General features: G+C 39.0%; 4 protein-coding genes across 5 annotated transcripts; 2 read left to right on the forward strand and 2 right to left on the reverse strand.

The window, feature by feature from the left end:
* Window positions 1–1342: 1342 nt before the first annotated feature.
* LOC116189589 (SOS response-associated protein YoqW) lies at window positions 1343–4638 on the reverse strand. 2 transcript variants are annotated; one of them, XM_031519305.1, is made up of 8 exons: window positions 4335–4638; window positions 4035–4194; window positions 3347–3432; window positions 3056–3198; window positions 2751–2816; window positions 2338–2444; window positions 2194–2259; window positions 1343–1872 (listed from the first exon to the last, which is right to left on the reverse strand). In XM_031519305.1, exons 1-8 carry the CDS (start codon window positions 4427–4429, stop codon window positions 1474–1476), a joined length of 1122 nt encoding a protein of 373 aa, XP_031375165.1. In that variant the 5' UTR covers window positions 4430–4638; the 3' UTR covers window positions 1343–1473. The 2 variants fall into 2 exon arrangements, with proteins under 2 accessions (XP_031375165.1, XP_031375166.1); XM_031519306.1 differs by having other exon boundaries at window positions 3086–3198; window positions 4335–4636.
* A 2000-nt stretch (window positions 4639–6638) lies between these two features.
* On the forward strand, window positions 6639–9276 carry LOC116188102. The gene is made up of 5 exons (XM_031517246.1): window positions 6639–6986; window positions 7355–7515; window positions 7684–7714; window positions 8184–8289; window positions 8769–9276. Exons 1-5 carry the CDS (start codon window positions 6699–6701, stop codon window positions 8873–8875), a joined length of 693 nt encoding a protein of 230 aa, XP_031373106.1. The 5' UTR covers window positions 6639–6698; the 3' UTR covers window positions 8876–9276.
* Window positions 9277–9476: 200 nt separating this feature from the next.
* Window positions 9477–17032, forward strand: LOC116188101 (AUGMIN subunit 3). The gene is made up of 18 exons (XM_031517245.1): window positions 9477–9847; window positions 10058–10094; window positions 10314–10417; window positions 10492–10687; window positions 10920–10986; window positions 11162–11265; window positions 11549–11633; window positions 12445–12499; window positions 12961–13092; window positions 13620–13689; window positions 13967–14024; window positions 14124–14179; window positions 14372–14524; window positions 15270–15381; window positions 15492–15633; window positions 16065–16140; window positions 16425–16520; window positions 16615–17032. The coding sequence occupies exons 1-18, from the start codon at window positions 9672–9674 to the stop codon at window positions 16750–16752; spliced, it is 1857 nt and encodes a 618-aa protein (XP_031373105.1). The 5' UTR covers window positions 9477–9671; the 3' UTR covers window positions 16753–17032.
* A 601-nt stretch (window positions 17033–17633) lies between these two features.
* LOC116188622 lies at window positions 17634–19167 on the reverse strand. Its single transcript, XM_031518095.1, has 4 exons — window positions 19033–19167; window positions 18694–18897; window positions 18033–18233; window positions 17634–17933 (listed from the first exon to the last, which is right to left on the reverse strand). Exons 1-4 carry the CDS (start codon window positions 19036–19038, stop codon window positions 17883–17885), a joined length of 462 nt encoding a protein of 153 aa, XP_031373955.1. The 5' UTR covers window positions 19039–19167; the 3' UTR covers window positions 17634–17882.
* Between the last annotated feature and the right edge of the window lie 3465 nt (window positions 19168–22632).

Below are 22632 nucleotides of genomic sequence, written 5' to 3' on the forward strand. Positions count from 1 at the left end.
GTTAAAATCGCCTGATTCAAGGTCTCTTTCAACTTAGTTTTCGCAATTAGGTAAACAAAAAATGCAAATAAATTTTTGTGGAACTTTTGGAAGCTCATCAATCATTCACATAGCATCATTGAAACGCACAACTTATATATAAAATTACATTATCTCTTCTATAAGGCATATAAATAAATTTCCCATGTGTAGCTTAGCAAAAGCCCTGCTCTTGATAATCATGACTCCCACAAGCTTAAAAGTATAATAAACATAAGAATATCACTTCTGAACCAACCACTTATTATAATATATATATATATATATATATATATGTGTAAAACGTTTTATTTCGTATCTTCGATTTACTGACTGAGATTAATCGCCGCTTGTATGTTGGATGGCCTTGTCCATGAGCACGAGTTGCTTTTAAAAAATTTCAAATCCTTATATGTAGGCAAAGTCTGTCCATATAAAGTACAGATTGTCTACTGCACTATAACCCGTAATATATATATATATATATATATATCACTTTAACATCAGGCTTTAGAACATTATGATGGTTATGATTACAGCCATCATGATCCTGATCATGATCATTATCATAATAGGCCATTTTCAATTGTTACCCTATATAAGAAGTAGCAAATTTGCCAAGAACATAGCTAGCTGAAACCTCTCACAAGCGAGTAAGCCATATGGGAAATATTAGGGATCCTATCACCTTGTCTCTCTTCTCCAAACCAGCCTTTTTGGCTGGTTTCTGCCGCCTGAGGAGGCGGCCAAAGAGGAGAAATGGTGCCACCATAAGGCTCGGGTACAAGCGCAGAGGGTTCTGCCTGGGAACGCGACCAGTGGTTCGGTGGTGTGTTGTGGCCGGCCCTATTCGGGCGCTGAAGAAGATTATGATGGAGATTGCATGGAGTAACGGAAAGTTGATGAACTCGTACTTATGGTCTCTGCCCATCCTGCGCCCTCAGATGTTCCCTCTGTGTTGATCTATTTGCTAATAGAACATATATATGCCCCCTGGTGTATTCCTTTTTTATCCTTTCTTCCTTTTGCTGTATCTGTGTACTAATGGTAAACCAAATGCAAGACAAAGAATCATATGTCAGCAGTTGTCTTGTTTATTGATTTACTTGAGCACATAACAAGAAGTCTACGGTTTCGGAGCCGGCCCTTCAGGGTGGCTCGGGACTGTTGGATTGAAATTCTGCTCTGTTGGAAGGGAACACTGCGATATCGGGAACATCCTACTATAGGGCCCCTCATCCAACGGTCCAAAGCCCGCGGATGGTCCGACCCAGGACAGTAGAGGCTTCCGAGCATATGATGAGGGAACGAAGACGAGATTCCATGAGGCATGAGCTGTACAGATGCCATTGACAACGACAAATTTACTGGATTCACACATCTGGTTATGTTCTTCGTTTTTCCCAGGGAACAAAAAGTTACAGAACATTTTCCTTGACAACAGACAGGCATAGACTAGCTTTTCCCGAAGTACGAAAACAGTGTTGACTGTTTATCCCCGGTCCCCTTCGTTTCTCTCGTCTTCTTCTTCTTCACCGGACTTCTGTGATGCTTCTCACTCTCTTCCGTGGTTGCATTGTCTGAATCGGCTGCGACCTCTTTGTAGTCTCGCTTCACTTTATGGTCTTCTTGTAAGTCTTCAGGAATCTTAGTTAAACTTGGTTTGCATTCAGGTACAGGAGGATGATCGAATGCTTCCGTCTCAGGCTCCACTTTGACATTTTCAGGAAGTTCCACCTTTACAGATTTACGCGGAGAAGTCTCCTCCTCTTGCTTTATTTCTGGCTCTTTCTTGGCTTGCTTCGGTGAAAAGAACTTCGAGATCGAGTTTTTCTCTTCTGTCTTCAACTGGATCTGCGAAACAGATAAATTGAGCTTCGGCTCCATAATAATAACAAATGGATGTATATTGTGCAGCATAGATCAGTTCAAGCACATTAAATCCCCAGTGATCTTAATCGTGTTTGGCACAACAGAATTGGGATGAAAAAAAGGGGCATGGAATGCCCCATTTTCATTTCACACAATCCTTCCATTTCCATTCTTCCTTCCCAAATGCAGGGTGAGACTGTCACTTAGTACGATCAACTTCAGACCCGCTTCCTTGCAAATTTAAATTATCTCTTCATTCAGAAGAAATCTAATCTTAACAAGGAAGAGTTGAATCAAACTTACCTCTTTGATGCATTCAGGTCCATCAAACGACAGCTTTCCCATTGCAGGTGTTACTGGGTACCACGCCTGAAGGTTAAATTTTGTTGAGATACATCAAAAGCAGTAAGACACATGACTAATTCTTATATTTGTAGGGGATCTTACTAGATTGGATCCTTCATAGGGTTTGAGCACCGCTTGGACATTCGAAGATGCACCCGTTAGCCACATGTCAGTAGCTTCCTTGTCGCCCAAAATGACGGGCATCCTGTCTGTAGTGCAGACAAGTAAAATATGTAGCAAAATGCACCTATAAAATCATGCCACTAATCATCCATTTATAAGTGGTTCTAGAACATTAATAGATTCATAATTACACATAAGTGAGTTAGCATTAGACAGTTCCAATAACATCTTCGACTCTACTTTAGGGTGAAAAGTTCCAACAGAGTAGCAGACAAGTTTATGGAATCGGCACTTGCTCTTTAATGATTGTTCTTTCTATAAGTCTCGGACAACAGGCATGCAGTAAAAAACAGGACAGACAAAATATGAATACTAAACCTATTCTGACTTACCGTGGAGCCACTGCAGTGCTGGGGACGAAGAAGTTGTGAGGATAGTGAAGGTATAAAGAGTCTCGCCTGCAGGCAAGAGTTTGACTTGCTGAGAAACTAATTACAATTGCCCTTTAGACTTGGTCTAAAAGGAGGAGAGGCAAGAGAAATCATGCTGAAAGTGCCAATGGTAAGTAATCACATCATAGGAGCAACTCATGGAGGTAAGACATCGGCAACTGTCCAATGCAAGCTAAAATTAATTCAGCAATTACAGGAAAGGGGATAAGCAAATTGGGGAGACATTAAGAGAAAGTGTACTGTGCCTATATGTGACTGAAACAGAGTTGAAGCACCTTCGGAATTGACCCAGGAATCATATAAAGCAGCAAATACAAGTGGCCTCTCGTCCTTAAAATGAATGTAGTAAGGCTGCTTCTTTGATCCGTCTTTTTTCCACTCGTAAAATCTGGAGAATGTGTCAAAAGAAGATGACAGCATGGAAGCAAAACTAAGTAATCCAGAGTACTTCTCATACAGAATTGGCAAAGAGATGACGAAATTGTGGAAATTTCTAAGGAGTTGAATCTACTATACAAGAAATGTAAAATCATTACCCTTCCACAACCACAAGGCATCGGCATTTGGGAATCAGGCGGCGGAAAGATGCCTTTTCCTTTATTGACTCGGATCGAGCATTGAACTGCATTAGATGAACAGAAAAAGTAACCCAACAAAAACATGTCTAATCATTTCCACGACTCGAAAGTTTCCCTTAAACGATCAGTCAAGAGATGGCAAGACATCAGAGATTCCAAATGCTCAACTCCAGTAAAGCTCTCAGGATGTCACCATTATACTATACTAACTTCTTGAAAAGTAATTGCACGCCGAGTCCATCTCCACAAACTTTCAGTTAATATTAAGAACAATAGCATAGAGTTAAAAGGTTACAATGATTGATATCCCGATATAATAACTGACACAATGTTGATGTTTATCCACAAAATTTTGCCGAATAGGAATATAAAGGTTATGAAAGATTTACAGTCAAAATGACATTTAACTCACTTGCAGCCACGAGACATGGGGAACATGAACATTCGAATCTTTGCACTGCCAACCTAATACTAATTCCATTTAAGCCTAAGCTGTTACAGTATGCACGAGACCTTTGAGACCGAATATGTAGAAACAAATCGAACCAGAATGAAACATGAGTTTTTCGACAAGGGACGACAGATTAATTAAGCATGGAATAAATTAATTAATAAGGGAAAATTTGGTTGAAGCAAATTCATTTACCATCTTAAAGTGATCGGGTTTCTCAGTCTTCTTAGTAAAGCTAGGGATTAGCCCCCAGTTCATGCACTGAAGCACCACTACATCTCCATCTGAGGCTTCGTCGTCCATCCGCAACACCGGCATGTTCCACCCCGGAGCAACATTGTACAACGGCCGGTACCTAAAATCAACCCTCCCAAAATGTAAAACCACTATACATATATCCATCAACTCATTCATTCATTCACGATAGTTAATAACTCAAAAAAGTGCATTAAACCACAAAAATCAAAGCTTGGAAGTGGAAACTGGAGAGGATACCTTTCCATGTTGATCGTACGGACCGAAGCACCGCCGCGATGGCAGGCCCAGGGAACGTCGTCGGGGCGGAGCGCGCAGCGAGCTCTTCCGCACATCTCCCTCTTTTCTCTCTGTGAGAGGAATAGTGAGGGCGGGAACTGGAAGGAAGGCGGTAACGGACGGCGTTTCTGCTTCTTGGAGAAGCTTTTGCGGTGGCCGTTGGATCGAACTACTTTGGGGACGCGGCGGGCGGGCTTCCTGAGCCCGATTGCTGCAGGCGGCGACCCGTTTGATTTTTTAAGTACAAAAACCCGATGTGACAAATTCAGGACAATACCACCTTACAGTTGCCTTTGCAATACACAATGGATCTCATCGTTGGTTTATGTCACTTTTGACCTTAAACCTTTTTTTTTTCTATTATCTTCCAACTTTTAACTTTTTTTATAATTTAATTTTAAAATCCAAAACAAAAGGGGAAGGAACTTGGACCGCCGATCGCCAACCCTGACCCCACATTATCGATATTCACAGAGGAAGCCGGAAACCATGAGAGTGGAGTCAGGGTCGCCGATTGGTGACCTTAACCCCCGGATCGACCAAGATCTCAAACTCGATATCCTAGTAGATTCGGAGGGGCCGTCAATCTGCGGCCTTGACCCCACCTCCATGGTTGTTGGCATCCTTTGTGGATGCAGGAGACCTCGGTGGCGGGATTGAGGTTGCCGATCGGTGACCCAAGCCCTTTTCCTTTTTTTCCCCCTCAAATTTTAGGATCAAATTGCAAAAAAAAAGTTTGAGGGTAATAAAGGTGAAAAAGAAAGTTTGAGGATCAAAAGTGACAAAATAATTAACGGTGAGGTCCATTATATCTCACGAAGTGAACTACAAGATGTTATTTTTCTCTCGAAAAGCCACGTGATCCAATTTGTTTCAACCTCAAACCACATAGGAGTTTATGTATTTTTCCCCTTTTTTAAAATTAAATCACGAGGTTTTTAGTCGTTTGATTCAAGTCTGTATAGGTCATTGGAAATTTACGAATGGATCACTTTTGTTTTCGACCCCTGTAACTTGGTATCTCGAATTCTATGGATCCTAACTAATCAATATTTGAGCTGAATCGATTCAGTAGGGAATAAAACTGTATAAATCATTTTCTTTATTAGCAAGACTCAAATTCAAGATTTTACTAAACTAAAAGAGGTGTTGTATCTAAACTAAACCCAATTCAAAACACGGATCACTAATTTGAAGTAGGGATGAATCTAGGAGTTTGGTTTGGGTAATGATGAAACTCGAGGAAAGGTAAAAAAGATAAAATCATAAAGTCATGGAGCAAAATGAGATTATTAATAAAATAATAAGTTCATCATGAAAGGTAAGTTTACTTTTGGTTTTTTAGTTAGATAATGATTTAACTTAATTTAATTTTGTGCAATAATTGTAAGTGTTGACAAATATGTTGATGTGTGAGAATATATATATATATATGTGAAAGTAGATGAACAAATTATTATGTATATAATGTGAAAGTAGATGGAGAATTTATTATTGAAAAAATTAATTATAAAAATGATTAAAAAATATGTGAGAAAATTTATTATTAAATTAGATAAAAAAGGTAAAAAAGTAATGATTGTATTATTGAATTTGTGAAAAATAGATTTGAGTGGGGTAGAGTAAAATATCTTATTTAAAAAACAAACGAAGCCTTTTTTTTAAATTACTTTTTGGAGCCAAAAAAAAGTTATGGATTTTTTTTCAATTACACATTTCAAATTGTAATATGTATTTGTATAACCAATTTGAATTGATTCAAACAGTTTAATAAGGTATCGGATTTGAGTCTTATAAATTGAAAAAATCCACCATCGAAAGAGTTTTATCTCTTACTTGGCCCATTTAGCTTGATATTAAATTAATAACTCATCGAACTCTTGGACACTAGGTGTGCGCATCGAAAAATATGCATTTGTACGTAATCTATTAATCAAGGAGCATATACAAGAGTATGTTGTATAGGGTTTTACTCGTTCAATAGTGAGTGACATTTTCATGGATCAATCAATAAGTAAACGGCTACGTAATATTATCACGTCATATGTATTAATTAAAGCATTTAACAATAAAATTTTATGTGCCATTTGGCCACGATTTAACAGATTGGATTAAGGTAATGATAGGGACTAAATCATAATAAGACAAGGTGGAGGACCTGATTGAGCAGAAAAAGAACATATTGGGTGTAAATGAGGAAACAAAAAAGTAAAAGGACATTCAAGGAAAATTGAAATGAAGTGATATTTGCTAGTCAAAGCTCAGAGAAGGCCAAAGTCAAAACCCCCGACACCGTACCTGCGCTCACTATAATCCTTGGCTCTGATGCTGTCGCAGCTCGCGAAACGGCAGAACGCCTTTTCCCCATGCCTCCGGTACGCCACCTTCGCCACGGCCTCGCCGAGGCGGCGGCCGAAGTCCCCGCCGCTGGCCCTCAGGAAATCGGAGGAGAAGTCGGAGTGGTGGATTGTCGACGGCGAGATGCACGAGATTGGCGACAATGTCCCCTCGCGTGAGCGGTTCGTTATTCCCCGGGACAACATCCCCAACCGGCGCCGGAAGCAGCTCAGGGAGCAGTTCATGCGCCGTACTCGCCTAGTTCTCAAAGAATCGGTCAGCTCTTAATCTCCTCTTCCACGTTTTAGGGCTTGTGCTTTAGAATGATCGGTTTGATTATTGGATAATCAATTCACATATCAGATTATTCTCATTCTTCTCTGAAAATTTTGTTCGCGTCGATTTATCTGTTTGAGAAATGGTAGCAAATCGAGTCCTTTGATCCAATTTCATGAGATTTCACATGTTTGGAGTGGCGATGAGATGATTTTTTTAACAGACAAATTGATTGAATGGATCGGCTTCATATAAAACAAAGCGAAAATCAGGAAATTTTAAGTTTTGATTGGTGATTGAATGGGAAACAGCCGGATTGTGTAATCCTAAATCTTTATCCAATTTTGTGGAATATGGTAATGGTTTAGGAGCACGAGCCCTGGTGCAAAAAGTACATGGAGCTTTACAATGAGCTCCGGGAGAACTGGGAGAGGTTGTACTGGGACGAGGGATACTCCAAGAAAATTGCCCAAGATCATGCCAATTACGAATCCGCTGAGGATGATGATCAAGATTTTTCTCCATACAGGTTTGCCCATTAGTCGTGTATCATGGTTAAATTGTTGATTTAGCACTTGGGTTTGCTCAGTTGTACAGGAGTGATCATCTAGGCAGATGGTCCTTTTTCGCTCTTTCTTTTATAGTCTAGCATCATTAGTTTCAGTATTGAACGGGCAATGGCTTTCTTGTGTTTCAGGAGTCGACAGACATATACAGACCAACTGAAGGTACTGAGTATCCAATCTTGACTTGACCATATGTTTATCTAACAAACGTTGACCAGTATGATAGTTTGGAAAAGAACTTTGGTGCTCGCAATTCCTATGTTCTTACTGCATGGATTGTCTTGGAACTGCATAGATATGGGGATACATGCTGGCTGGTAATTCTTTTCGGATATGTGATTGCATAAAAAAGTTAACTAATCCATGGTTCTTCATCCATGACCACAACATTTGCGGGCATAATCTATTATCCAAGTTGCCGACATATCTTCTTCCGTTTCTTTTTTCTTTTTTTTTTTAATGCCACAAAGCTGCTGACGTATCTGAAGAGTTGGTTTCTTTTGCGGTTTATTGATTAGTCTTCTTCTTCTTTTTTTGTTTTTTTGGATGTCAGCATTTTGATTTGATGACTGCACATCAGATTATTCCCTGCTTCACATTTATTGAACAAACCATTGGATTCTTATCACAGGAGCAAGGATTTGTTCGGAACAGGCAAGGTGCTGATAACCGGGAAAAGGTTAACCAAATCAGGGATAAATTTGAATATGACAGAGAAAAAAGAATGAGGGAGAAAGGTAGGTTCAAATGCTTACAATTGTAATTTTCTGGTATGATATATTTGATTATAATAGCTAATTACTTCTTGTTACATCATCTCCATATTGGTGTTAGGCTTTACAAAACTGTAGATGTAGGTGAAAAAGTCTTCTGATTCTCTCGTCACTTGATAGGATTAGCAATCCATTTCCGTTAAATACACAGTCTGGTCATTAATACATATATTTTCTTTGAGATAATGGGATCTCCTTCTGAAATGTTCCTTTTCCATTCGTATCTAGCATGGCACCTACAACTGGGGCAAACTTCCTCAAGCATGACTGCTGCTATTGTCTGTCAATATTGTGTTCCCCCCCCCCCCCCTTAATATCTGTCATGATAAGAATTTTCTCATTAGATTTCTTGTGTTATTCGACTGTTGGGCTACAAAACATGCATCTGTCTGAGGAACTGACAAAGATCTCCCGGTACATTTGCTTATTTGATTGAGTTGCAGCCTTTGCACCCATGAATGGACAAGTTGCTTCCGACTCGAGAGACTCAAAACCCTTGAACCGGCCATTTGATGCTCAAAGATACTTCTCGGATAGTGAAAATGACTGATAGATCGATGAACATTAGTAGTTTGTTGGCGGTGGTTACCCTGCTGCAGCTCCCGAAAAACGCAGACAATCGAGGTTCCTGCCTTCAAACTTGCAGCAGCTGTAGAAGCTCATTCATTTAGTACTTCCAAATAGAGTTGTTTGTAATCCTTCAGACTAAGTCCGTGGTTGGCTTCGGGAGTCTAGGCTCGACTTCGTATAACAATATTGGTTAGCTGCATAGGTGTTTTGATATAGACAACGATCATTATGCTGGCCGCTGGAATGTGGGTGAACATTGTTGTTACATGATGCTCTTAGCATAAGATGGGACATGCTTGAAGCAACTGTGTTTGAGTTGAGAGTTTTGGAGCGGCTCTTCATGTGTTTCAGTGGAGGAACAATGATCTCCTTTATTCTTACTCTTGTTCATTCGACGTAAAACCTTGCATCGAGCTGTTATATGTCCACGCACGTCCGCATGTCTGGTGATGAGACACATTAAACCGAATTATCAAGGGAGGGACTGAAACAGACAATATCAGGAAGTTGAGTGGCCGTAATTGTTCAAATAAAAGTACGAGTGTAAAAGTGAAAGGACAAAAATTTCAGGGATCATATAGAAAGAACTCATCCATTCACCAACTTTTGAAAACTGAGCTCCTTGGTCACGGCACTGTATACGCGCGTCGACTTCACTCGCGGCCGGCGCCAAAATAACTCCGTTCACCTCACCCTTCAGTTTGAAATCCATACATTCAACGTATAATCGCCGGAGCTGCGGATGCTCCACTGTCCATAGCCGCCGATCGGAGACGATGAGCGGGGCCAGGCTGTGCGCCTTGCTCGGCGAGCTAGGTTTCGAAGGGGCGGAGGCGCTCGACCCCGACAGCTTCGAGTGGCCCTTCCAGTACGACGACGCCCGTCCCATCCTCGACTGGATCTGCTCCAGCCTCCGTCCCTCCAACGTCCTCTCCCTCTCCGAGCTCTCCCAGTTACGTCCTTCACCCCCCTTTCTCTATGTCCTCAAGTCAATTCTCGTTCGCATCAGTTTGATTCACCCGAATTCCGCTTTCACCGCGTCTAATCAGTGTTAGCTTCTTCAATTGTTCGTCTGCAACGTCAATTGGGAAATGTGGTTTACTACGTTGTAATTGCTCACCAATTTGGCTTTCGTTCTGCGTGTTTGATGTTCTCTTCTCAGGTATGAGCAGTTCCTGCAAGAAGGGAAGCTCCTCGAGGTAGATCCCCTCTTCCCTTCTCTCTTTCCAATACAAAAACTTCAGCCTTTTTATCACGTTATTGGACTAATTTGGAGGAATATGAGTTCAGCCGTTCATTTTCGATCTCCGGATGGGGTTTGGGTGATTTATGTGTTTTCTCGGGTTAGATGTAATCTCAGAAGTAAAAGGAGAAACCTTAAGGAAATGTAATTTTGTGCCTTTTCCTAATTTGAATAGGGAGAAGACTTGGACTTTGCTTATGATAGCATTTCAGCCTTTGCGGCAAGAAGAGACAACCAGGAGGCAGTTTTTGGGGCTGAGGAAGGATTGAAGGATATAAGGTGTGGTACATAGATTTGTGTGATATATTGTGGCCGTAAGCTGCCATTGCTGATTGATGTTGTTTCGTCTACAGGGATGCAACATTGGCATACAAAGCTGAAGCCTTGGAGCTGCAGAGACAGCTAAGATATCTGCAGTCTCAATTTGATATGCTAACTACGCAGGCTTCATCCTTGATACAAGGCAGGCGGGCACGAGTTGCTGCTACATCTGCTGTGAATGGGCAACTAACTGCAATTGACGACAGTCTCTCAGCGAGGAATTTGCAGGTAGTTCAAGACAAAGTGAATGCATAGTTTGATATTAGATGTCTGTGTTGCTCCTAGCATCTAGATTTATGAATGTCTAACTTGTTCTTGGTTTTTTGGTTAGTCGAACAGATTCATTCTGGATTTTGCATCAGTTTTTTTTTGTTTTCTTATTGTATTGATACATTTGTTTGCTGCTATCATATTGTTCTTGTAAGTGCATAGTTCCACATATTGTTGCCTTCTTATGTAGATGAATGCTGTTCTCGGAAGGATTGCTTCCACAGCACAAGAGTTAGCACAGTATCATTCTGGCGATGGTAGGTTTCTTCCTCTTAATTCTTTTGGCTGTAGGATACAATTTAATGAATTGATTCAGGCCATGATTTGTCGTTGGTGACAGTTGGCAATTCCCAGGATTTGATTTGTTTCATGGATTAGTCATATCCTGATATTTATTCTCTGATTAGGACTGGACTTTTCTTGTGTATGCAGAGGATGGCATTTACCTTGCTTACTCCGACTTTCATCCCTACTTGCTTGAAGATTCAGCTTGTATAATGGAGCTAAATCAATGGTTTACAAAACATCTGGACACGGTATGAAGAGAAAGAGCTTCTATTTATTAAATTTTAGTATCTGTCGATTTTGATCCCAGCAGAACGTCTCCAGGTTGATCAACCAGTTGCCTTTAAAATATTTCTTGTTGATTATTGGATCTACAATATGTATAATCAGAAAACACTGATTTAACTATATTTGAAATTTTTTGTAGACTCTGTGCATTCATTATTTATTATATTAAAGATTATTTTCCTGATTTTGTTCTTCATCACTTCCTGAATCTCATACTTATCTTATTTTTCATTATAAATTATTTAGGGCCCTTTTAGATTAGTTGCGGAGGAGGGAAAATCAAAATGCTCATGGGTCAGTCTGGATGATGTCTCAAATACTCTTGTCAGAGGTAACTCATTTACTACTTCATCTTGTATCATCATTATTTCAAACAGATTTATTTTCTTTATCCATAATGTCAGCTGGTATTGTCCAGTCATTTCATTTCACTTTGATGAAATAGTCAATAATTCATTTGCATGAAGACATATACATATACTTGGATATTTTTTTTTAACCATGAATTTGCTTCTTAATAGAAAAATTCACATTGTTGATTAATAAAGAATCAAAATTTATTTATGAATCACAAAATGCCAATGAAATAGGAATAGCTTCACAAGCTTTTGTATTCTCTGCGTAAGTGCATGTTGATACTAGTAATGCAACACCGGTCTCATTCATACTTCTTTGAGGAAACTCCCACTTGGTTGCCTAGCTCGATGATTTCCGGTGTATGCAATAGAGTATTGATGTGACTAGGAACGTACTCTGCACTTGGCAGAGAAAATTTTATTGCTCGTCTTCTGCTTTGGCATGGTCAATCTAGTTCAGGATATATGATCCTTTGTTTTGTATCTAATTCTGAACTTCTGCTACTTGCTTGTATCTATGGAGCATGTATTTGAATTATACATGACCTTCAATTCAATTTTAGGTAACAGATATCACTACCAATTTTCTCATAAGAGGATGCCCCCTTTTCCACTGACTACTATGCTCTCAATTGACATGGAACATTATTGATTGATAAATCTTGGCAGAAAAAACTTTACTTGATAATTGCATTTTTTTTTAACACTACTGGTGTCAGTGATTTTGGATACTATTTGCTGGAGTAGCTGAGTTTGTTATTCTAACTTCGTATATCAATTTTGCAGATTTAGAAAAATCACAACATCAGCGAGTTTCTGAGTTGCAACGTCTTCGTTCTGTGTATGTTCTCTTATGATTCTTCCCATCATGCTGCATCTTCTATATGCCACATTCAACTTCTGGTGTTCAGATTTGGAGGATGTCGTGATAAACCCTGATGGTCAATATACCAGTCAAGGGACTTTCAATCTGGAAAGTTTTGTTTTTCAAAGAAAACTGTGATGGTTGTTACGGGGATAATTACCGGGATAATTATGGTTAGATGAACTCCATCCAGTTCATGCATGTTTTGCCGTGGCCCATTCTAAATGACATGGCCAACTCTGAAAGGATTTATCGACTTTTTTGAAGCACTGCTCCTAATCACAGACGTGTTCCTTCTTTACTTTTCCTTGATTCTTTTATCATATTTGTCTGATTCCATCTTTACTTAAATGTGGCCTCCCTTTCAGTGTTTCTGCCATATTTTGTCATAATAAGTGTAAGTAATGATTAGTTTTGATCTGGTCATACTCCTGCAGATTTGGAACCAGTGAGAGACAGTGGGTGGAAGCCCAAGTGGAGAATGCTAAACAGCAAGCTATTCTGCTGGCACTGAAAGGTCAAATAGCAGCAGATGAAGCTCACATTCATCTAGATCTTCATTCTCTCAGGTTCTAATTCATGTTTGATTCAGATATCTATGCTTGTTTCTAGAATACTTGCCGCATGTGGGTTGCTGGGTATGCCAGTTTGATGCATCCAATTCAAGATCTTCGTATCCAAGAATCATATATATATATATATATTAAAGCTCTTGCCATCGTCCATTCTCCCCACTTTTATGTTCAATGAATTCCATCTTGGAACAGTAAGTTGTTCTCTGTGGATAGCAGCCAGCCTATGCTTATATGCATTAAATTCACACACTCAGATTCCAAACCTCTTATGGACCAGTTCATTCCGAAACCTTATCTTCCTCTGGATTCGAATGTATGCTATTATTAGATTTGGAGAAAGGGAAACTGTTTTCTTTATAGACATCTACGTCTTACTGTCAAGACTGGACATGTGAACTCCTATAAAAATGACAGTAGATAATAATATCCTCTGAAGTAGAATTTTCATCGAGTCCCTGATCTGAAGGACGTTACTTGCTTCGGCCTTTGACGTCTTTTAAATTTTTTTTGGCTGATTCAAGGAGAAAGCATTCTGAGTTGGTGGGAGAAGTTTCAAATCTTCATCACAAAGAAGAGAAATTATTATCTGAGGTTTGTATTATGCTTACCATTAAGTTCTGAAGAATTTCAGTTTGTTTTGGTGGTTATGGTTAGTTTGGTAAGTGCATTTGTTAGCAATATTGGGATATTTTGGTCGGCTTAGTCAGTTAGATGACACCTTCTAGCATTTACAGAATTGCAAAGACATCTGAACTGAAAAAATCTGGACAATTCAATTCGTCTCAAATTTTTATATGTTTGACATTACTTGCTCTCTTTGAGGTTAATTCAGTTATAAGTTCTAATTTGTTATCATTTTTGTTTTTAGACAATTCCGGATCTTTGTTGGGAGCTTGCTCAACTCCAAGACACATACATTTTGCAAGGTGTCTGCTTTAGCTTCCTTCCTGTCAAAAAGGACATAAGAATAATTTTTAGTGATATTCGTTACTCAAACTAACATGACCGCACGTCTGAATGATTAGGTGATTATGATTTGAAGGTCATGCGCCAAGAGTACTATGTTAACCGACAGAAAATGGTGCGTTCAGATACTTCATCTTCTTATTTGAGATAGTGAGGAAACTTAAAAAGGAAAGATGCTTCATGCTTTGATCATCTTTATTTAAGTCCGTCAAACTGTTATTTGACTAGTGTAAGTCATTTTAATTTGAGTCTTTGAAATCTAGTCTTCCGTATTTGTGACAAGCTCATGACAATATTTCTTTTGCAGTACATAAATCATTTGATCAATCAGCTTGCGAGGCATCGGTTTCTGAAAATTGCCTGTCAACTCGAGAAAAAGAATATGCTTGGAGCATATTCACTGCTTAAAGTTATTGAATCAGAACTACAGGAGTACCTTTCATCAACCAAGGGTCGAGTGGTACACAGACTCTCTTCCTTCCTCTTCCCACTCCCTCACTCTCTCTCTCTCTCTCTCTCTCATATGCGCACGCACACACAGAAGTAAATTTTGCTTCCTGTTTATTGCATGTTCACATGGAGCTTCAGCAAAAATAAAGTTAAGCAGCAGGCTTTTGCCACATTATATAACTTATTCTGTAATCTTATTAATGTGGTATAATCATTGTCTTGTATAAACAGAATTCATATGCTGCAGAATAGGACACCATTTTGGAATTAGTCCATAGTTGGGATCTGTACTTAAAAGGGCTTATATATCTATCTCGTGTTTCCCGATACGGAAAAGCTGAGGTTGGATGTTCCTAAATCCTAAGACAAGTAGGATAAAGCTGCTGTCATTTTGTACATCATTAATTGCTTAACGCACCAAGAAAGAGGCATCAAGAGCTTTGGTGGGTAGTTCCTGCAATGGGCATTGCTAAGATATATTCAAAATTTTTTGGATTAAGCCAGCATGCAGATGCAAGCCTGCTTTGGAGTCCTTATGAAAGGTCAGGTTATAAAGAGAGCTTTTGCAAGTCAATTGTTGACATTTTAGTCCAATAGGTAGTTTAGCTTGTATGACAGGAGTCACTTCCTAGAAGGCCTGCTCATTATTTCTGCTTCTCTTCTGAGATGAAATGGTCACTCTCTAGTCTCTGCACAGGATGCATGGAGATAATTCAGTGCATCTGTTCTTCTAACAGGATATGTTTTCATTACAGGGTCGTTGCTTGGCACTGATTCAAGCTGCTTCTGAAGTTCAAGAACAAGGAGCAGTGGATGATCGAGATACGTTTCTTCACGGTGTTAGGGACCTCTTAAGCATTCACTCAAGTAATGAGCTAAGTCTTTAAGCAATGACGTGATAGATTGAAGTTTTGAACTTCTAAATATCCTAATTTATACTGCTGTTTGAATGTCACTTCTTCGAACCATTGCCACAGATGCTCAAGTAGGGATGTCAACGTATGTGTCAGCTCCTGGTATTATTCAGCAGATATCTGCTCTTCAGTCAGATCTGATGACACTTCAGTCGGATCTTGAGACTTCACTTCCAGAAAACAGAAATAGATGCATTAATGAACTGTAAGTTGATCTATCTCGTCTGGATACCCTCCACTTGACCCTTCGGTATATTCCACTTCAAAACTGTGGGTTAATAGCTCTTCTCATTGAGTGGGGAATGCATAAAATTTAACGATGTAGAATGCAAGACAAACTCGGAATTTGCAACTTGAAGTAATTGTTACATGTCTAACATTTTAGACACGAATATCAGTGCGCTTATATATCAGATCACTGAAGTAAGAATCTTTATACTAAATTTTTTTCATTATTGTGGTCACCACAATGCCTGTAGTATTATTTTGAGTTCGTTTCATGAGTATCCTATAAATATACGTAAAGAAAAGGGAGTGAGTACTTCTTTCTAGGCTATGCATGAGTAATGCGGAGGATGTCCGACAATAAATATATTTCTTTCTTCAGCGACTCATGCTTTTTCTTCATTCGATCAGGTGCACTCTTATCCAAAGTCTGCAGCAATTATTATTTGCATCTTCAACGACCGCACAGCCTCTCTTGACTCCACGGGTACTGTTAGAACACTTAAATAACTGTCAAGTGTTTGTTTTCAAAGTTTCTTGGGTGATGCTGATGCTTGCAAATAAGCTTGAACTGAAGGCTTGTTCCATATTTGCTGCTGACTTAACAAACACAAAAATTGTGGTTACTCGCAAATAGACCTGGAAATAGTTGTATGTTAATCTATACTTTCTGAGAAGATATGCAATCCAAAGAGGCCTATGTGCCCTTTTTATGTCTGAAAGATTTTGTCTGTGATTTGACTACGTTTATACACATTACTCGTTCTTCAGCCGTTGATAAAGGAGCTTGATGAGATGGAGAAGGTGAATGCCAAACTCTCCTCTGCGGTCGAAGAGGTGACTCTTGAGCACTGCAAAAAGATCGAGGTAATCATCAGTTCGATGTCTTTTAGGTGAATGTATTAGCCAACACGAAAATCTTGAGTTGTATCATAATTTTAACTTTATGCATGTGGTGCAGATTATGAAGCATCACGCGCAGGAGGTTGAAATCCAGAGACGAGTTTTCGTAGATTTCTTCTGCAATCCCGATCGCCTGAGAAGCCAAGTCAGGGAACTTACTGCTCGAGTTAGAGCCTTACAAGCTCAAATCTCCTAGAGCCTTTCTTTCCTTTTTCCCCTTTTCTTTCTTCTTTTGCTATTCTTGGGCGTTTGGGTGTGTTTTGGGGTGCCATAGCTTTCTGATGCAGAATACATTTCGATTCAGTTGATTTTGAATCGAAGATCCAACTCGTCTCAAAAGCCAATGCATGTATCATCACTTATCTAAAATTGAATTACTGTCGATAGTATGGCCATTTATTGTCACAATTCAACTAGACACCGTATATTTGCAAAACATTTCGGTCTAATAAACATCCTTTTCGACTTGAAAGAAACATATAATTGAAGAGAGTGCCTCTTTTGACTTATAGACGTTACCGATACTTGCAGAATTATAAGATGGTTTCAGCATTGCTCGTAATCGAAAAGCTTTTCCGGCCTAATAGTATTTGAGAGATGTCTAACTCTAGCTATAAGCTAGAACTCGATCTTTTTTACTTTGTGAACGCTGGGGACTCACTTTCAATTTGAAATGATGTTGGCTCTCTTGAGATAATTAAACCCATAGGTCTACAGAGAGTTTCACATGTCAAAACCTCATCAAAAGTTGGTGCTTAAGATTTAAAAAGGAGAAAACACACTTAATCAAAAGAAGCAAAATTTTCACTTTTCTTTTTATCTTTTTTTTTCGCTTTCTCTTTTCCCCTTTTTCTCCTTTTTTTTTCTTGGATATAATTTACAATTTCTTTTATTTTCTCAAAGGGGATGAAACCCAATTAATTCAAAATCAAAATAAAGAATAAAGAATCAAAGCTAAATCTAACCGCAAAAAAAGGAACAAAAACTTGAATAGAAGATAAGGTTTTTCCAACACAAAGGACAAAAAGAGAAGCTGCCCCTTTGCTTCAAAAATCAAAATCATGAAATGGCAACATATAAAGAAGCTCTTTATATTAGAGATCTCGGCGAGACAAGAAGTACATATATGGATATACCGAATCGGTGATAACCGCGTTCAATAAACTTTGTGAGTACATGAAATTCTTATATTAACAGTCACTAACACGCGATCTATCAACAGCGCACCTGATCAAAGGCGCTAGAACGAACAGTTTTTCATGATATATTTATATATGTGCCATGTTCCGAAGGTTGAGCTTCTTAATTTGATCTGTAGTAAGCTTCTCAAAAATCACAAGCGGGCAGCAAGCAGCTGAAACACAGCCCTGTGATCTTCTGCAAGGGAAAAAGAGAGATTTAAAAAAAGAAAAACTTAATTATTATATATATAAGAAGGAAATATTAAATAGAAAAAAAAAATTTAGACTCCTTGACCTTTTTTGGTTTTGAGAAGAGGAGCTCAGGTGGGATCTTGTACAAGTCTTCATCCACAGGTTTTGGTGCAGCTGATGATCTCATAATTCTAGGGTTAGGGTTAGGGTTAGGGTTAGGGCTTGCAGCTGTCTCCTCTTCCAAATATTCCTTCACCCATAAGCTCTTCTTCTTTGCTTCTTCTGTGTCTGGCCCTTTTATTATCTGCATGCATTATAACCCATTTCACTCAAAAAAAAAAAAAACCTTCAACTATTTATGAACTCTCCCATTCACAAATTGTAGAGAAACCCTTATCCATTGTTTTTCTTTAATAATTGGCTATGTGTTCATGGACCAAGAAAAGAATTTCAAGGATAAGTCATAACAATTTTTACACCAAGTTTGGAAAAAAAAAAAACTAGTTTTCCCTTTCTACCATCGTTTAATGCATACTGAAATCAAATCAAATTAAAACTTACGAGATGCAATTCGGTATCATTTAAATACGTGACGTGATTGTTAACAAAAAAGAAAAAAAAAAAGAAGGTGATCTGATTAGGCGGGGTGCGAAATAGATGAACACTAAAACTTTGGGGGTGCAGAAAAGAATTATATGAAGATGTATATATATTTTGGACGTCCAGAGAACGTAAGTAAACGAATGTTTAAATTCATTTCTTACCCTTCGGCTAGAAACAACGATGACTGCTACATTCTCGTACACATCATCCTTACTAATGCCATTATCCCCTGACTCGTTCAAATCGTCGGCTTTGCCTTCTGAGGGCCGAGCCACCTCGTCCCCACTCGCCGACTCGAAGGACTTATTCAAGGGCACATCCTCGCAGCTGTCCCAGCGCCAAGAACCCCGCATCCGGCTGGACCTCTAAATTAACCGAACAATTACAGAAAGACCCAATACTATTAATGCTAAATTCAACGTCGAAGAGGAGATTAATTTTGATAAAAGAAGATCTTTTTTTATGGAAAAAAAAGAAAATTAGAATGCTTGTATACTTACACTCATTTTGGAGATGAAGCAGAGGAAAGAAAGGAAAGAGATCAGTAGAGCTTTGAGACGGTCTCTGAACTTTATATATTGCACTCAAACGTCGTCTCAAGCTCAACTGAGAGTTTACACTCGATTTTCATTTATTTATTATTGTTTAATAATTCAAATAAGATTAGAAAAGCAATCCACATGGGCCCACCCTTGCTCAAAAGTGAATTTGCCATTTTCATCATTTATCTCCCCCTTGGAAAGGTTCGAGAAGCCTACTATTATACATGGAGAGGTTATTATGTGATCTCAGTTAATCAATAAAAAAATTGACATATTGATTTTAGGGAGAATCACAGTAGAAGTCCTAAAAGTTTACCGTTTTTGTTGATCGAGATCTATATGTTTCAAAATGGAGAATTCAGTCCTAAAACGTATATTTCGTTATCACATTCAGTCTTAATCGTGACTGAAAATTAACAGGTTCCTATGTGGATAATAATGGCGTGAAATATTTTCCAGGTGTCATCGGGAATGAAGACATGGCTAACTTTTTTAATGATGTGGCCAATTATTAAAACCAAAATGAGTGGTCATATTACTAGTTTACCCTTCCTTACTCATCAAAATTTCCAAATCATGCCTCTGATTATGCTGTTGGGGGCGTCCTGATGCAAGATGGACATACAATTGCATTCGAAAGCCGAAAGTTGAATGAGGCTTGGAAGCCTTAGACGGTCCAAGAAAAGGAGATAACGGCGATAGTCCATTGCTTACGGACTTGGGGTAAAAATGAGTTGTAAAAACCGACAATGTGACAACCAATTACTTCCAGACGCAGAAGAAGTTGTCACCAAAACAGGCGCACCGACAAGAGAGTCTTGCCTAATTTTATATGATTCTGGAGTACAAACCGGGCAGAACCAATCAAGTCGCCGACGCATTGAGCAGACGGGAGTTGGCCGCATTGAAGTGTGAAGCTACTGCAGAAGCAAGCCGAGTTGAGCGCACACCAATTCAGCAGATCAAAAAGGTCTTGGAGACCTCTTGCGGGCAACATACTTAGCCTCGTTAGAGAAAGGAAGACGCGTCGATTTTAGTTGGAGAATGTCCCGCTCATGACGAAGCGGCACCGCCTGTATGTGACAAAGGGGGAAGATTGACGAAGATCCCTACCTATAATGCTTTGTACTTGAACTGACCAAAAGTCCAGTTTTGATCCCTACCTTCAAGGAGGTTTTCTATACCTCTTCGCCCCTGGCTTTTCTTCCTTCTCCCTTTGTTACTGACTTTACAGATGTCGTACCTCTTCAGTCTATTGCCACTCTTTCATCTCTCCTCATTCGCGACCACCACTGCTGCCACCGCCGGACGTTTAAATCCGTTTACATCAGGACCCCCCACGATTGTTCTTGAGCAGGGGCGGAGCCAATGTGTTGGCATGCCCCCCCAGAGATTCTCCGAAAACTCCAATTTTCCCTCAAAATATTATAAAATATGCTTTTGTTAAAGTATTTGTCCCCGATATATATCTATTTTCGTTTTATATTTTGCCCCCGAGATAATTTCCTGGCTTCGCCTCTGTTCTTGAGTCCACAAAACCAAATCCGATCCCAGTGAGCCCAAATCTGACCTCCGTGGTTTGCTCGGCAACCTCCTGTGACAGAGCCACATATGCAATTGTAGATTGGATAGTCCCAACTTCTCTGATAGCCCGCTCTTATAACGATCGAGTTGCAATTTTCAATTGAAGTACCACCAGATTCCATAACAAATAGTACAAGTACAAAATCTTAAGGAGGTTGCTGTTGGGGTAGGAGGGGGAGTATTGTAGTGGTACTCCTTCTCGGGGAAGAAGACGAGGAGGAAGCCCATGCCCCAATTCTCGATCGGTGGCGCTACTTCTTTACTGGCTGCCGCCGCCCTTTATCGAGATGCCCATTGTTGCATCCCCCCTCATCTAGATTCCGCATGCAAAAGCTGAGGTCCTCTCCTCGACCTCTTATGACCCACCTATGAGCATTAGTGACCTGAAATTACTCCCCCCACCACACACACACACACACACACACACACAAACATCTTGTAAGTTCAATCCCTACTTTTGCTTCTGGTTTTTGAGCTTTTCTTTTCATGGGTGTGGACAGAACAACGATTTTTATGTTCTTTGAAAAATGCATGTCTTGTCCCATTCGCTCTTGCTGCCAACCCTGGGCTAGCAAGCCCCTGGTGGGGGGACGGGCGGGCACGCAGGAGCCGGACTCAACTCCGCCATGTCTGCAATTTTAACAAGAAAAGAAAAAAAAAAACTTTTTTTGAACTGGGATTGTTTTTATTTTTTATTTTTTTTCCTTTTTTTCTATTTTTAAAATTATTTTATTATATTATCTATATAATGATAGCAGGAAATTATTTGTCGCCATCGGTATTCACGTAAGCACCCGTTAACTCTCAATCATGATTTGGACTGAATGTGGTAACGTAATATATGTTATAGGATTGAATTCTTCATTTTGAAACATTTAAGACTCGATCAACAAAAACAACAAATTTTTAAGACTTCTACTATTATTTTCCCATTAAATTTATATAGAGGTAGAGTTAGAGAGTTCTCAACGATGATGTTCAATATCCTTTTTCCTAGGATGAAGGGTACATGCTGCATGATGTTCAAACCAACCCATGAGAGCTTCATGAGAGTTGGAGTCGACAAAGGAGACATGGAAGGGGGGGGGGGGGGGGGGGGGGGGGGGGGGCACGAACGTGCATGAAAATAATTATCTTTTGCTTAGGACGTTTTTCAATGTTTGTGCATCCTTAGGTGGCCTCTTTAAACCTCACATGCTAATTATACTGTAGTTAAAAGAAAAAATACCTTGTGCTCTGTGCAGTCTTTTCCTTTTGGACGAAAGTTTTGCTTATAAAATAAAAACACAAAATATGTTGCAGTTGTTAAAATTGCAGTATATTCATTAGATCTTGTGATCTAAAGAAAAAAAAGATTTTATTATGTAACAGATGAATAAACTGCTCCTTCGTCGGTTTATACATGCTTGTTATGTATCGAGATGGAATGAACATTCTTCCTCCCACTCCATCTTATTGTTTAGTATCACTTACATGAGTTGAAAACGGCATTCTTATTATAATATTTTTTCTTCACTTTCATAGAATGATCCTTCTTTTAAAAATAAGGAATTGTCATTACCTCATTTCATACTTTCTTTTTATAAGTGTGATCTATATTTTTTAAAATTTGTATATCTAAAATTATATATTTAATAATGTCATGTAAATAAGTTTAATGTTATAATTATATTCCTTCATCTCGTAATGGTCAATAAAAAAATAACAATTCTTTACTTAATACCACATTTTACTCTTTTACTATATAGAGTCCATTTCATTTCCATGGATATCAAACGGGACATAAGTGCAAAAAAGTAAGTAGTGTTGATCTTGTTAGGTCCTTCTGTGACTTCTGCAAGGAATGTTTATAATGTTGAGTTTGCAACATTATTGACAGTTTCCTACATGGGATTCAAATCCTGTCGAAAACGAGAGAGAAAACATATGGAAAATAACATATATTTCTCGGGTTTTAACCCTTTGTCGTAGTAG

This window comes from Punica granatum, chromosome 8, assembly GCF_007655135.1.
Source record: "Punica granatum isolate Tunisia-2019 chromosome 8, ASM765513v2, whole genome shotgun sequence".
Classification (NCBI taxonomy): Eukaryota; Viridiplantae; Streptophyta; class Magnoliopsida; order Myrtales; family Lythraceae; genus Punica; species Punica granatum.

Coding starts and splice junctions, on each gene's coding strand:
- LOC116189589 (XM_031519305.1), bottom strand. CDS start 4,429: ATGTGCGGAAGAGCTCGCTGCGCGCTCCGCCCCGACGACGTTCCCTGG. Junction 4,195..4,334: donor CGTACGATCAACATGGAAAG/GTATCCTCTCCA, acceptor GGTTGATTTTAG/GTACCGGCCGTTGTACAATG. Junction 2,445..2,750: donor AGCACTGCAGTGGCTCCACG/GTAAGTCAGAAT, acceptor TCTGCACTACAG/ACAGGATGCCCGTCATTTTG.
- LOC116188622 (XM_031518095.1), bottom strand. Junction 18,234..18,693: donor TCGTTGTTTCTAGCCGAAGG/GTAAGAAATGAA, acceptor TAATGCATGCAG/ATAATAAAAGGGCCAGACAC. Junction 17,934..18,032: donor TCTTCTCAAAACCAAAAAAG/GTCAAGGAGTCT, acceptor TTTCCCTTGCAG/AAGATCACAGGGCTGTGTTT.
- LOC116188101 (XM_031517245.1), top strand. CDS start 9,672: ATGAGCGGGGCCAGGCTGTGCGCCTTGCTCGGCGAGCTAGGTTTCGAA. Junction 10,418..10,491: donor GAAGGATTGAAGGATATAAG/GTGTGGTACATA, acceptor TTTCGTCTACAG/GGATGCAACATTGGCATACA. Junction 11,634..12,444: donor CTCAAATACTCTTGTCAGAG/GTAACTCATTTA, acceptor TCAATTTTGCAG/ATTTAGAAAAATCACAACAT.
- LOC116188102 (XM_031517246.1), top strand. CDS start 6,699: ATGCTGTCGCAGCTCGCGAAACGGCAGAACGCCTTTTCCCCATGCCTC. Junction 6,987..7,354: donor GCCTAGTTCTCAAAGAATCG/GTCAGCTCTTAA, acceptor GTAATGGTTTAG/GAGCACGAGCCCTGGTGCAA. Junction 7,715..8,183: donor CATATACAGACCAACTGAAG/GTACTGAGTATC, acceptor TTCTTATCACAG/GAGCAAGGATTTGTTCGGAA.